This window comes from Lutra lutra, chromosome 11 (assembly GCF_902655055.1).
Source record: "Lutra lutra chromosome 11, mLutLut1.2, whole genome shotgun sequence".
Classification (NCBI taxonomy): domain Eukaryota; kingdom Metazoa; phylum Chordata; class Mammalia; order Carnivora; family Mustelidae; genus Lutra; species Lutra lutra.
The window spans coordinates 1101462-1115724 of NC_062288.1; the positions used below are offsets into that span (position 1 = coordinate 1101462).

The window sequence follows — 14263 nt, forward strand, 5'->3', positions numbered from 1 at the left end:
GAAAATGACAAGTCAACCAAGTCAGCGCCCGAGGTCAACACAATGAAGGCTAAACTCACAGCTCCTTCTTCTAAGGCAGGAACTTCTCCCAAAGGCTCACAGTATGCATCCCCAGTCACGCCCCCCTTCCTGCGCCCATCCCGGCTGGTCCCCCCCGCCGTCTCCACAGGACTCACAGTCGTCTGCGTCCATGTCTCTCCATTCCAAATCTGCAAGAAAGCACACACACGTTGACTTCTGTCAACACGCTAAGACCTTTCTTCCTAAAGTCTCGACTTTACTTTTAGTGCGGGGACTGGCTTCAGTTCTTCCTACATAAATTTGTTTTCCAAACCCAAACAAAACACAGAGCAGCGAGAGCTACATGCAGGACAGCAATTTTCTCAAGAACATATTCCTGTAAGAATTTACTGAAGTTTCTGAAAATAAGATATAAATAAGTTCAGGACACTTACGTTGATTAATCTTGGATTTTTAGAAACTATTTAAAACATAAGTCAATGTAAATTCCTTGGTTCAGTTTCAAAATTGAAACATCATTTTTACTTTTTAAAAAAATTACTTATTTATTTATTTGAGGGCAGAGAGCAAGCGAGCACAGGGAGGCGCAGAAGGGAGGGGGACAAGCAAGACTCTGCGCTGAGCGTGGGGCCCAACCTGGGGCTCGATCCCAGGACCCTGAGATCATGACGTGAACGGATGCCAAGAGTCGGACGCTCGGCTGACCGAGCCACCCAGCTGCCCCATTGTGCACTTTCATATTGTTCTGATCCAAGTAAAACTATCATCTAATCCAAAATGAAAATTACATTTTTAAAGCTTATGAATGGAGAAAAGATTCTGCTATTTTCAGATTAATTCCTCCCATGATTCCCATATAGTCAGGCAGATAAACAGATGTTTCAAACAGTCTTCTTTGACGGGGTCTCTGGAGACCGACATGAGGAACAAGGGAGAGAAACAGGAAATCACAAGAGATGACTCACACACATCAAACTGCAACATCGAGCAATAAAAGATTATTTTATTCAAAGTGGAGAAAAGACATCAGAAGAATTTTTTCAAGGAATTCAAAATGCCCTCCAAGAAAATACGGCAGTTAAAGGAGGGGACAAGACAGGGAGAAAAGCCCAGAACGAGGTGCAGGGAACCCTGAGAGCAGCTGTGAGCAGGGGTCAGGGAGTAAACCTCAGACCCAGGCCTCGCCTCGTTAGGGATGGGACACAGCCCTGATGGGACCAGACAGATTACAGATGACAGCAAGGAGGCCCGTAGCCAGAGGGTCCACCTCTCGAACTGCGGGAACCACCGAGGGGCGGGAGAGCGTCATGGTCCATGGGCAGAGACGGCTGGGAGCCTGGGTTGGCACCGGTGGGCAGCAGAGGACACAGCAGGATTTCAGGTGGGGACACAGCAGAAGCGTCCTCACCAGTACATGCTCTTGGTCTCTCTCCGCGTGACAGTGGCCATGCAGCGGGGGTGAGTGGTGGTGGGACTGTGGTTTGCCCCTGCAGGTGCTTACTGCCCATTCAAACACCACCTCCCAAGAAATGTCCATTCAGGTCCTTTGCCCATTTGTAAATCACATTGGTTTCGGGGCAGACTTTCAGGAACTCTCCGGATACTCTGGATATTAAGCCCTCATCAGACACATGGTTGGCAAACACTGTCTCCCATTCTGCAGGTGCCCTTTCTGTGCCGTGGAGAGTGTCCTCCGCGGCCAAAATGTTTACCTTTCCACGCGGTCCCGTTTGTCCCATTCTGTTCTTGTGGACTTTTCTGAGGCATCACCTCCCGGAAGTCACCGCACGTCCAAATGCATGAAGCTTCTGACCAGTGTGTTCTTCCAAGTGTTTTGTTGTTTTAGGGCTTACATTTAGGATGACCCTGATCCATTTTTGCCTTAACTCTTGTCCATAGTGTTGGGTAAGGGTCTGACTTCAGTATTTCACATGTGAACATCCAGCTTTCCCAACACCGTGTGCTGAAAAGACTGTCCTGTACCCGGTGAGTGTTCCTGGCACTCTGGTCCAAAAATCACTTGACCACACACCTGAGGGTCCGTTTCTGGGCTATTTCACAGGTCTGGATGCGTGTCTGGACGCCAGCACCACGCTGTTTTGACTGCTGTCACTCTGCAGTAGGTTTTGACGGCAGGAGTGGGGAGTCCTCCAGTTCAGTACGTGCTGCTGAAGTGAGCACGAGTTCGGTTCATTTCTCCTTCCTCAAGACTGTCTTGGCTCTTCACCAGCCCTTAAGATTCCATGCGAAGGACGGGCTTTTCCTTTTCTGCAAAATGTCACTGGCTTGTTGACAGGCACTGCAATCAGTCTGCACATCACGTTGGGTGTCACTGACATGGGACAGTTGGGTGTCCCATCCATGAACATGGGATGTGTTTCCATTTGCTTTTGTCTATTGTAATTTCTGGCAGCAACCTTCTGTACTTTCATTGTACGAGTCTTTCAGCTCCTTGATTAATTCCTAAGTGATTTATTCTTTTTGATGCTACTGGAAGTGGAACGTTTTTTGTGATTTCCTCTTCAGTGTCTATAGAAATGTAACTGATTCTTGTGTGTTGGCTTTGTATCCTCCCTTGGCTGAATTTAATTATTAGCTTTAACAGGTTTTTGTGAAATCTTTGGGATTTTCTACACAAGATGACATCACCTGCCAACAGAGATCATTTCAACTCTTCCTTTTCAGTTTGGATGCCTTTTAGTGATTCTTCTCCCCCAGCTGCTCTGCCTGGGGCTTCCTGTTCAAGGCTGGATGGGAGCGGTGATGGCAGCCTCCCCCTCTCATTCCTGATCTTAGAGGAGAAGCTCAGTCTCACACTGCTGGGGTTGTCCATGTGTGGTTTTATTACGTGGAGGTGGCTTCCATCTACTCCTACTTGGTACCTACTTGGTAGAGCATTTTTTTTTTATCAAAATAAGGGGGTAGGGAATTTGATGAAATGCTTTTTCTGTGTCAACTGAGATCATCATTTATCTTCCCCTTCATCTCGTTGACACCACTGACGAGTTTTGCATCGATGGTCCTAAAGGATGTTGGTCTATAGTTTCCTTTCCTTTGTCCAACTTTGGTTATCAGGGTTGTACTGGCGTCAAGAGTGAGTTAGGAAGTTTTCCCTCCCTTCAGTTGTTGAAGAAGTGTGAGAAGCAGAAACATTTGTCGAATTCACCAGTGAAGTCTTCAGGACCAGGGTTCCTCCTTGTCAGGAAACGCTTTATCACAGATTCAGTCTCCTTACTAGTTACGGGTTTACTCAGACTGCTCATTTCTATGTGATTGAGTCTTGGTAGGTTTTATGTTCCTGGGGATTTGTCCTTTCCATCCAGACTAAGCAATTTTTTGGCATACAATTACTCACAGTACTCTGTTATAATCCCTCTTACTTCTGTAGAATCGGTAGTAATGTCCCATGTCCACATCCAATTTTAGTGATTTGAGTACTCTCTCCTTTTTTGTCAACATAGCTAAAAGTGTGTCAGTGTTGTTGATCTTGTCCAATAACCCACTTCTGGTTTTGTTGATGTTCTGTACCGCTTTTCTACTCTGTCTCATTGATCTCTGCTCTAATCTTTATTATTTCCTCTGTTTGCCAGCTGTGGGTTTCATTTGTTCTTCTTCTAGTTCCTTAAGTTGTAAAACTGTGTTGTTGTTCTCATTTGTCTCTAAGTATTTTCTAACTCCCTTGAGATTTCCTCTTTGATATACTAGTTAGAAGTCTGTGTTTAGTGTCCACAATTTAAAAACATTTTTCGTTTTATGCTATTGATTTCTAATTACTTCCCACTGTGCTCACTTTGTCTGACATCTGTCTCCTGACATCTATGCAGACTTCATCTGTGGACCTGGTGGATCCACGCTGGAAAGTGTCCCGTGTACACTTGAGAAGAACGCGTGTGCCAGGGTGAAGCACTGCATCTGTTCGATGAGGGTGGGTTACTGTGTTGTTTAAATCCTCTGTTCCTTTCTCGTCTTCCAACTGGTTGTTCTGCCATTATAGCAAGGAGGTATTAAGGTTCCCAACTAAAGCTGTAGAGCTATTACTCCCTTCAATTCTATCACTTTTTGCTTCAAATATTTTGATGGTCTGTCACTGGATGTGCAAATGTTTAATTATATCTTCGTGCTGTACTGAGACCTCTGTTAATACACAACATCCTTGTCTGTCTCGAAAACGTCTTTATGTGCACTCCATTCTGTCTGGTATTAGTATAGCCGCTCCTACTACCCAAGGGTTACTGTCTGCACGGAGGGACCTTTCTCCAGCCTCCCACTCTCAAACCGTTTGTATCTTCAGCTCTTGAGTGAGTCTCCGTAGACAGCAAATAGTGGGATCCGTTCTGCCCATCTCTGTCTTTTTCCTGGAGACAGCAATCCCTTTCCATTTGAAGTAATCACTGATAAGGAGGCATTACTCTGTCATTGCGCTGTTGGTTTTCCTACATCCTGTTTACATGCAAAACTCTGTCCCTGACATTCTGTCGCCACCTCTTTGGGTGCTGACATCACAAATCACAGCTTCATACACTGACTGCCCAGAACATAAGCTAACAATTCTGTCAAAGACATTAGTCTCAGAAGTTAGAGAAAACAAGATCTGGAGTTACGAACCAAAGTTGCAGTGATACTAGATCTACATTTTAAAATTTTTCTTTAAATGAATTAGTCTTTTCAATCATTAAGAAATCAGGAAGCACAGTTATGAACCATCATTAAAATTGTTAAATTAGCTATTAGAACTGCCAGGAATTTCCCCTTACTGAGATCTTTGCTTCTTGAAACTGCTTCAAGTCCTTCTCTAGGACCCTTTCCTTCTGACCTCGGGTCTCGCTGGAGCACCTCCTGCGGGTGCCCGGGTCTCCCTCAGCTTTTGTTCCCCTGGGAATGTTTGTTTCTCCCTCACTCTGGAAGGACATATTTGCTGGATATAGGATTCTTAACTCACAATTTCTTCTTTGGTTTAGCACTTTAAATATATCTGCCTGCCAGCACTTAATTATATCTGGCTGTCTTGCGGCCTCCAAAGTTTCTGACTGAGAAATCGAGAGATGATCTCGGAGGGCCGTGGGTGTGGATCACCTGCTTCTCTGCTGCTTTCTAGACTCACACTTTGTCCTCTGAAGATGAGCTTCGACGCGTCTCCATGCGGGTCTCTTCAAATTCATCCCACTTGGGGTCTCCTGAGCTTTCTGCACTTTGTGCTCGTGTCTGTGTAAGTTCTCAGCCGGGGGGCGCCCGGGAGGGTCAGTGTTAAGTGTCTGCCTTCGGCTCAGGTCATGGTCCTGGGGTCCTGGGATCGAGCCCCGCATCGGGCTCCCCGCTTCACCCTCTGCCGCTCCCCCTGCTTGTGCTCCCTCTCTCACTGTGTCCCTCTGTCAGATAAATAAAATCTTAAAAAAAAAAAAAAGGTGTTGTTCTCAGACATTATTTCTTCAATTTTCTCTTGCCCCTTCCTGTCTCTCTCTCCTCCCTCTGGGACGCCCACAACAAGCACCTACTGATGGCATCGGACAGGGGCTCGAGGCTCTGTTTGCTTTTCTTCAATCTTTCCTCTCTCTGGTCCTCAGCCTCCAGACGCCCCATTTTCCTATCTTTAAGTTCACGGATTCCTTCCCCCACCGCCTCCTTCTGCCTCCGAACCCCACGAGTGAGGTTTTCATTCTGGCAACTGTACCTTTCCTTCGGTCTCTCGGGCTTTCCAGCTCCTTACCGATGCTACGGTTTCGTTCACACGTCGCGTTCTTGCCTTCCTGCACACCTTCCTCTAGATGCACCAGCATCTTCAGGACTGTCGTCGTAAAGCCTTCGTCTGATACGTCTGCCGCTGCGTCTCTTCAGAGACAGCCGTGGATCAGTTACACTCCCTCCCTGAGCAGGCCGGACTTCCCTATCCCGTGCGTCTCCTGGGATTCCGCTGCCGCACACTGGACATCTGAATCTAATAGCGCGGTAACTCTGGAAACCAGGTTCCTCCCACCTCTCCCGGGGCTTACTGCTTTTCGTTATTGTCTTTGTCTGCGGGATCATTGGAGGCGATCTCTGTGCCCGGGATCAAACGGAGGTGTACAAGTTAGGTCCTCCAAGGTCTTTTCTGAGACTTTCTTTGGGAACACACAGTCACTTTCTAATTTTCCCATATTTGCAGTTGTCTCCCCAAAGGGGGAAAAGAGCAAAAAGTTCATGGGAGGCAGGACGCTGGCCTGGAAATGCCCTGGAAGTCACTTCAGCTGGAGGGGGAGGGGCTGGCAACCATGGGGCCCTCTGTGTCTGCACCTCTGTGACCAGAAGCGGCACAGCAGAGCTCCTGGTACCGGACAGGGTTCTCTCTACCCACTCCGGCTTGTTCCCACCCGCCGTGTGTGCACGGCTGCCTGCTGCTCATCCAGAAATGGGAGACCGGGCACTGATACCATGCCGAAAGATAAAGTCGACCGAATTAGCTGGAAACTTATTCTCCATGTTTTCCCCTGCAAGCTGCAGAGCTCCAACCAATTCCAAAGGCACAGCACAGTTCACGGAACCTTCCGGCTGGGGCAACTGTCCGGCTCAGGAGCCAGGTTCCCAGTGCTTCCCATTCTGCCATCTCCCCAGAATCCTCGTCGTAGCTTTCTAAAACCTCCTTTCAAGAATGAGCTATGGGGTGCCCGGGTGGCTCAGTGGGTTAAGCCTCTGCCTTCAGCTCGGGTCGTGATCTCAGGGTCCTGGGATCGAGCCCCACATCGAGCTCTCTGCTCAGCGGGGAGCCTGCTTCCCCCCATCTCTGTCTCTGCCTGCCTCTCTGCCTGCTTGTGATCTTTGTCAAATAAATGAATAGGATCTTTAAAAAAAGAAAGAAAGAAAGAAAGAAAGAAAGAAAGAGCTATGAGGTAACTGGCATCCTCAGACTTGAGAGAAGGTAATACACTCCGTAGGACAATTGTACACAGCACAACTAATCTACACTTTCCGGAAATGCGAGCACGCTTCTCTGGCAGAGGCAGGTGGGGAGAGGCGTCCTGGGGGGGATGACATGCTCGGCTTCCTCGTCCGGGTGCTGCTCCAAACAGGTGCGTTCCCGCTTGTGAAATGCATCAAGGTACACGCTGGTAAGATGGGCACTTTTCTGCTTGCATATCAAGCGTCAGTATAACTTTTCTTTTTGAAGGGTTGGCTTTCAGTCTTACTAACAAAACACGCCGCAGAGGAAGTCACCTACCTCAAGAAGAAAATTTTAAAAAAATAATTATGGGTGGGCACCTGGGTGGCTCAGTGGGTTAAAGCCTCTGCCTTCGGCTCAGGTCATGATCCCAGGGTCCTGGGATCGAGCCCCACGGTGGGCTCTCTGCTCAGCAGGGAGCCTGCTTCCCCCCCCCCCCCCACCGCCTGCCTCTCTGCCTACTTTTGATCTTTCTCTGTGTGTCTAATAAATAAATAAAATCTTTTTAAAAAGTAATAATTATGGGAGGCTTCTTCACTGGACACATAAGGAAGATGAACCTGGGGAAGCACCACAGTGTGTCTGAGCCTCGGTTTCCCCAAGTAGAACGAAGGACTCCGATAACTAACCCCATAGCAGCATCCAGGGAGGCGACCGTGTCTCCTGAGGCCACCCCAGCTGTCCCCCCAATCTCCCTAGAGCAACACTCTCACTCCCACAGAACTGCCTGTGAGAAAGGACACATTCTCTGTCTGCACCGACCGAAGAGCACCATGTGCCTTGCTCCTCAGCACCGGAAATACTGCTAGTGTCGCTCAGCAGCGCAATGGTTAGCACTGCTCAAATCTGCACCGTGTGCCCAGTGGCTACTGTACTATACATCCTGAGAAACTGCAGGGCTTTGGCCAATTACTGCCACTGGACCCCAATTTTGCTGTGAGGCTTGCCCTGGCCATTAATCCCCCCAGCGTGCACATTCTAGAACATAAGTTCCAGGAAGACGAGGCGTTGGGGCCACTTTGTTCACCACCGTTTACTATACTCACAGTGCCTACTACAACGCCTGCTCATTAACTGTTCAGTAAATATTTGTTTAAGTGAATAAAATAAAACAAAATTTGGTTAATCCAAACAACTTTGCCTATTTTTGTGGGACTGTCTTTGCAAGACACTATTAAATCCAATAGGACTTACTTATTTTCCAAAGTGCCGAATTAATGATAAATCCAAAATGAGTTTCTAAGAGGAAAGATGTGTGGAGTGTGGCCACAACACGTTTAAGCTGAAGTCGTGAGGGGCAGCCACAGACCCGGTCCCCAGGTGCACGGAGACTGAGCCCACACGAAGAGCAGACGCCCCAGCCTGCCCAGGACAGGCCCAGTTCACAGCCATTGTCCCAAGCCAACACTCAGGAGTGCCCAGGTCAGAAACTAGACAGTCGCCCTAAGCCAGACCCGAGGTGGCAGTTGTGGCGTGCTCGGATTGGGACAATGTGTTCCTGGTAAACTGTGGGATAATCACCGGTGTGAAATGAGTCCTCTTAGGAAAAACCACAGCCTTCAGCCCTGTATGTCTGTGGCATGTGCTCCCCTACCCCGGGTGTTCCGGAACCCAGAACCCGCCCCCATAGCTGCAGGACGGGTGCCAGCCCCATGCTACCTGCAATGGCCACCGCTGTTTGTCTCTCAGATGCTTTTATTTCTGGGGCCACTTCTCCCAAATCTGCACGTCTGAAACAATTGCAAAAGAAGGTTGTAATTAAAATAATGAAGTAATTCTACAAGTTGAATCTACCTATTAAGTTAGCTGCATATCAGAATCTCTTGGGGGAGCTTTAAAAACTACAAATCCTGGCCACACCCCAGACCACCGAAACCAGTCCAGGGGGGCAGGCCTGGGCATAAAAAACGGCTCCTAGGAGCGCCCCCGAGGATTCCCACATGCAGCCGCAGCCGAGAAGCGCCCGTCTGGACAGAACGGCACCCACCGCCACCGCAAGCTAGGGCACAACTCGCCGTTCAAAAAGACATAAAAATATACATACCCTTTGACCAGTAATTCCACTTCTACCCTAAGGAAATAATTAAGATTTAGTTACAAAGGTGTTGATGTCAGCTTTACACATAATAGCGAAAAACTGGGTGCCTTTCAAAATCAAAGCCCAATTACGGGGAAGTACAGTACAGTCTCGGCCTGCAGCCGTTAGGAAACAGCGTATCGATTTCATTTTGTGGACAGAAAGATGCTGGATGACGTTATGGAATGACTTTAATGGCATGTATATGACTGGGAAGAAATACATGAATACTTACAGTGAGAAAATGTACAGTATGATGACGTTTTAATGAAATGGTGTGTATTTATGTTTTTGTCTACAGGTTTTTAAGGAGATCTAGAAGGACGGCTCATCAAAAGTTAATAGTGTGGGCAGGGAGGGGCGAGACTGAATTCTTTTAAGCGGATTTGGTAAATGTAGTCCATTTAAGAATAAACTATTTTAGGTTTATTATAGGAATGAGTAAACGTGTTGATTTTATCAGGAGCCACACGTCACTGTTGAAGAAGGACCTATGAATGTGGGAAGAAGGTGGGGCACTGGGGGGGCTCATGCGGTGAAGCGTCGGGACTTTAGCTCAGGTCACGATCCCAGGGTCCTGGGAGCGAGTCCCACAGCACTGGGCTCCCTGCTGAACGGGGAACCTGTTTCTCCCTCTCCCACTCCCCTCCCCCTGCTTGCGCTCTTTCTGTCTCTCTGTCAAATAAATAAATAAAATCTTTTAAAATCTTTAAAAACAGCAAAATAAATATGGAAAGAAGTAAGAGGGGACTCCCAGGGCCAAGCTGGAACCAGAGGCGCAGAGTGAACACGCGACTTCCACACACATGCTAGTGTACAAGCCCACGCGTGTGCACACTGGCAGCTACACGCATGCCTTCCAGCTCCGCCCACCGAATGGGTCAAAAACCAAAGACACTACAGAGGAGCGACGAGCACACCAAGCACCCTTTAACCCCTTGCACACTAAGAGACACCAGGTCTCCTTGGAGAAATGGCGGGTGCCAGACCTGGGGCAGGGAGAGAGTAAGAGGGGTCTGAGCATCTGATTTCAGAATAGAAGGAAGTGCTCGGGGCGCCTGGGGGCTCAGCGGGTAAAGCCTCTGCCTTCGGCTCAGGTCATGATCTCAGGGTCCTGGGATCGAGCTCTGCATCGGGCTCTCTGCTCAGCAGGGAGCCTGCTTCTCCCTCTCCCTCTACCTGCCTCTCTGCCTACTTGTGATCTCTCTCTGTCAAATAAATAAATAAAATCTTTAAAGAGAAATAAAGAAAAGAAGGAAGGGCTCAAAAAAAAGCTAGGGCATGCCTAGGAACACAGGAGCAAGCATGTCCAGGGCCACTGGGCTCGAACACAATAAATACAGTAGTTAGTGAGAACCCGCCGAGAGACAGGAACCAGGGAGTCCACACGGGTGATAAATAGGCAAGCTGGGGGCGGGGGCAGGGGGCTTAGGACCATCTGACGTGTGGCAGCACCCCCGTAGGACCGCGTCGTTCTGCAACACTCCCAACCTCAGTGAAGGTGGGCTCAAGCCAGAAACGCCAACAAACGCCAGCTCTGAGAAGACCGTGTGGACCAGGAGCAAGGTGCTGCCCGGTTCCAACACAGCTCCTCGCCGAAGCTCCTCCGGTGCCGGGAGAAGAGCCCTAGCGATGGTAACGCAGGCCCTTGGGGAGCCAGATCAGGGACGGGTGACGCAGATGGCCACTGGGTGCCCCAGCTGCCCCGCCCGGAGAGCAGGCACAGCATCCCCGGCCCTGCTCTGACCACGGGGGCAAATCCAACATGGAAAGTTACACACGATCCCCAAGGACAAATGTCACCAAGGAGCAGTCAAGGACGGGAGAGATGCTCCGGGCTCCACGTCTGAGGGTGCCGCCACCCCGAAGTCCACACTGGGTCCCCCAACGCAGGGGACACTTGGGGTCCAGGGATAGAACTGAGGCACAGGTGCTGTGGGCGCCGCCGACGGGGCAGGAGGACACGGACGGGTGTGGGCCGCTGACATGCACACGTACCCTCTAATGGTTTCGAGAATCGAGACACACGAGTCTGCGCGACAGAAACACGAACACTGCGAGGCAGGGGATGGGAAGTGAGAGTGTAAGTGAGAACACCAGCAAGACGCACTCCGCATAGGAAGCCTGTTATTTTTATAATTCAGCTTTAGGTACCAATTATTTTCATAAAAATTGTAGAATTGTAATAGTGGGTGGCAGGCACATGGGTTTATTCTGTCCTGTTTGCGTTTCTTCATGCAGAAGGAAGCGTTGACTGGTTAAGACTGGAAGAGCGACGAGAAGGATGCAGGGAGCAGGGTCTGGGTCAGAGAGAGACGTGCGGGTGCCCCGAGGACACCGGCTTCTCCGCGGCCTCTTGCACCGCGCAGACCCCGAACCCATGCAAGGACCCGCATGGACACAGCGACCCAGCTCCCCTTTAATTCTGCAGCAAAACATATGAAATCCACCCTCCCGGGGGAAACCCCGGAGCCCCGGCTGGCTCTTCCGGCATGTTCTCTGGGTGCCTCGTCCTCCACCCGCCACGATCACTGTGTTCATGGCTTTCAGCCCCTGTCCAGTGCACAGCACTAAGCAGCACTCAGACCCTGACGCTGATTAAAAAATGAGAAATACTCATCGCTTTTGTAGTAAGAAAAAAAACCCTTAAAAAGAGACAACAGGACAACAGGTTAAAACTAGCCCCAGAGCAGAGGCTGCCTGGCCTGGCGACCGCACACACATCACTAGCCACCCACCCCCCCAGCACACGGGCTCCCTGGACGGAAGCTGAAACCCAACCCACCGCTTCCCACGCAGGAGAGCACGCAGGTGACAGTGTCGCAGGGACGGGCTGAGCTTGCACAAGCTCATTGACGCGCACACAGAATTCCGCCCAGCAGCAGCAAAGGCCAGGCACAATCGCATCCCTGAGCTGTGAGCCCCATGCAGGGCCCAGCCTGGCAGGGGACAGCAGAGGCCCAGCTTTGTCCCATGCTGTCTGCTTGACGATGACTCCACCTGCAACGCTAGCACGGCCTGAACTATACCCAGACCACAGTGAGGAAACCCTGGCCCCCGATATCCCGGATCTGGAGAGGGGGCCTGTGACATCGGGTCTTTGTCCCCCTTTCTGGCACACAGCTCCTAAATGTGAGTTGTGCAAGTACCGAAGGACAGGGCACACTGCCCGGGGAGCCAACTGTGCACTTGGCATTTTCAGTCCCACCTCCCCCCACGTCCGGGCATCAATCAACAGTCACCGGTGGCCAATGAGTCAAGAGAGCGTGCCCGTGTCACGAAGCCCCCATCAGACCCCGGGGGGACAGGGCTCCGAAGCTTCCGGTCGGTGCACACGAGAGCCGGTGAGCAGCGGGCTCCCAGAGGGCTCGGAGGCCCCCCTGCCCCTTCCGACAGACTCGCCCCATGCACAGCTCCCCTCGGGCCATTCCTGAGCCACATCCTGTTAGAAGGGTCATCTGGTAACGAAAATATTTCCCTGAGTTCTGTGGGTCACGCCGGCAAATTCATGGAACCTAAGGAGGGGTCACGGGAACCTGTGATTTGCAACCGGTCGGCCGCACAGACAGGTGGTGACCCAGACTCTTGCCATTGGAATGCTAGGCTGGAGCTGCTCACGGGACCCCCCCGTCTGTCACCAGCAACCACAGCACGGCAGCGTGTGTAGTGGGGGTGGGAGCCGGTGGCAGGGGGTCCCACAGGACTGAGAGAGGCCTCAGGAGAACCCAAAGCTGCCCACACGGCCATGGGGGTGTCCAGCCTCCAGGACGGTGGGAAACCACCTCCTGTCGCTGAAGATGCCCGGCCCACGGGCCTGGTGATGGCGCTCTGAACAGATGACGGTAAGACCCAAACTGTCCTTGCCCGACACCGCCCCGCCAGACCCACACATGAGTCTTCTGGTTCCCTCCAGGCCCGTTAATTCTAAGACTCAGAGAGATTTTAGGGGACTTGCACTTGTAGTCAGTAATCACAAGAGTCCTGACAATCAGACCGTCTACCCGCTCCCAGCCCAGCTCCCCGGCCTGCGGCCAAGCCTGGGGGGCCAAGTGCGCTCACCGGAGCCCTGGACGCAGCCCCGGGGGCTTTCCACAAAGCAGGCCTGCAGAACCACTACTATCACTAGTATCTTTTCTGACCCACAAATAAGACAAATACAAAATACAGAAAAGTAGCAAGAAAATGCCTTTGCCATTTTGAAAATGACTCACCATGTTAATCAGTCCTCTCCCCCTCTCATCCAGTCACGTTGCTGTCACTCCTTCTGGCCACTGACTCTAGCCTCCGGCTTCCCTAAGGCCCTCCGTCCCCTAGACTGAAGGGAGCCCCGCGGAGGGGTCAGTCTTTTCGTGCAATGCGAGCACAGTGCAGAGCCAGACACGGAGCCCAGCTCAGTCCTGCCGGACGCTGGGGGCACAGAGACCCACCGTGATGCTGACCAGACCTGGGGGTCTCCGCGCACGGACAAGGGGTGACCTGCCCACGGCCCCGAGCACCCCGAGCGTCTAGCGGCTCTTCCTCACTAAATCAGTGAGCGCACGTTCCGGCCTGCGCCCTTCGAAGGCTCCCTTCGGGCCTGCAGGGGCAAGGGGGGCCCGGGCAACTCGGCGGCCTCACTGGCCACGTCTCCCGGGGGGCGCGGCTGGGCATCCTGTACTCGTCCGTCCGCCCAGCAGCTCGGCCTACAGGACTTTTCCACCTACACCTGGGGATTCCGATTCCAGGGACCTCGATGTTCCGGGCTCGGACCACAGAGACACCGGCCCCTGCAGAGCTCAGGGCCGTGGGACCAGAACGAACCGTCTGACCCTCGTGAGCGGGGCTGATGCCCAGCGACAGACCCAGCCCCTTCAGCAGCTGGTGCTGAGGACACAGAGAAAACCACCCCAGACAGGAAGATGCAGGACAAAAAGGGCAGTGGCCCTGACCGTCATGCAGCCGGCGACAGACAAGGAATTGCTTTGGGTAATAAAAGGTCTGACGGGATGTTTGCTGTTTGATGCCGGCAGCTTCGAAGACCCACCACTTACACTCCTGCCCTGCGCCTACGCCAGCCGACGAGAGAGCCTGGGGACCCCCTCCTTCGGCACTGGCGGGACCCCCATCCCATTACCACCCCGAAACAAGATAAGACCTGCAGCCAAGTGCTCTGCCCAGAAAGCCCACTGGACGGTACTGAACTTTTAAACCAGCCTGGTGTGTGCTGTGGGTTGAAACGTGACCCCTGAGAAGATATGTCCAAGTCCTAACCCCAG

General features: G+C 51.4%; 1 protein-coding gene across 10 annotated transcripts in view; it reads right to left on the reverse strand.

Annotated features, from left to right (window-relative positions):
• Window positions 1-14263, reverse strand: part of URGCP (upregulator of cell proliferation) — a 62851-nt gene that overhangs the window by 9996 nt on the left and 38592 nt on the right. For 5 of the 10 annotated variants that reach the window (XM_047695566.1, XM_047695574.1, XM_047695576.1 and 2 more), the window contains 3 exons: window positions 8976-9002; window positions 8591-8661; window positions 177-209 (listed from right to left, as the gene is read on the reverse strand). In XM_047695566.1, coding sequence (XP_047551522.1) covers window positions 177-209; window positions 8591-8661; window positions 8976-9002 — 131 coding nt within the window. Of the gene's footprint in view, window positions 1-176; window positions 210-5689; window positions 5935-8590; window positions 8662-8975; window positions 9003-14263 lie in introns of those variants that run through there. The other 5 variants (XM_047695571.1, XM_047695569.1, XM_047695568.1 and 2 more) reach the window with 5 other exon arrangements.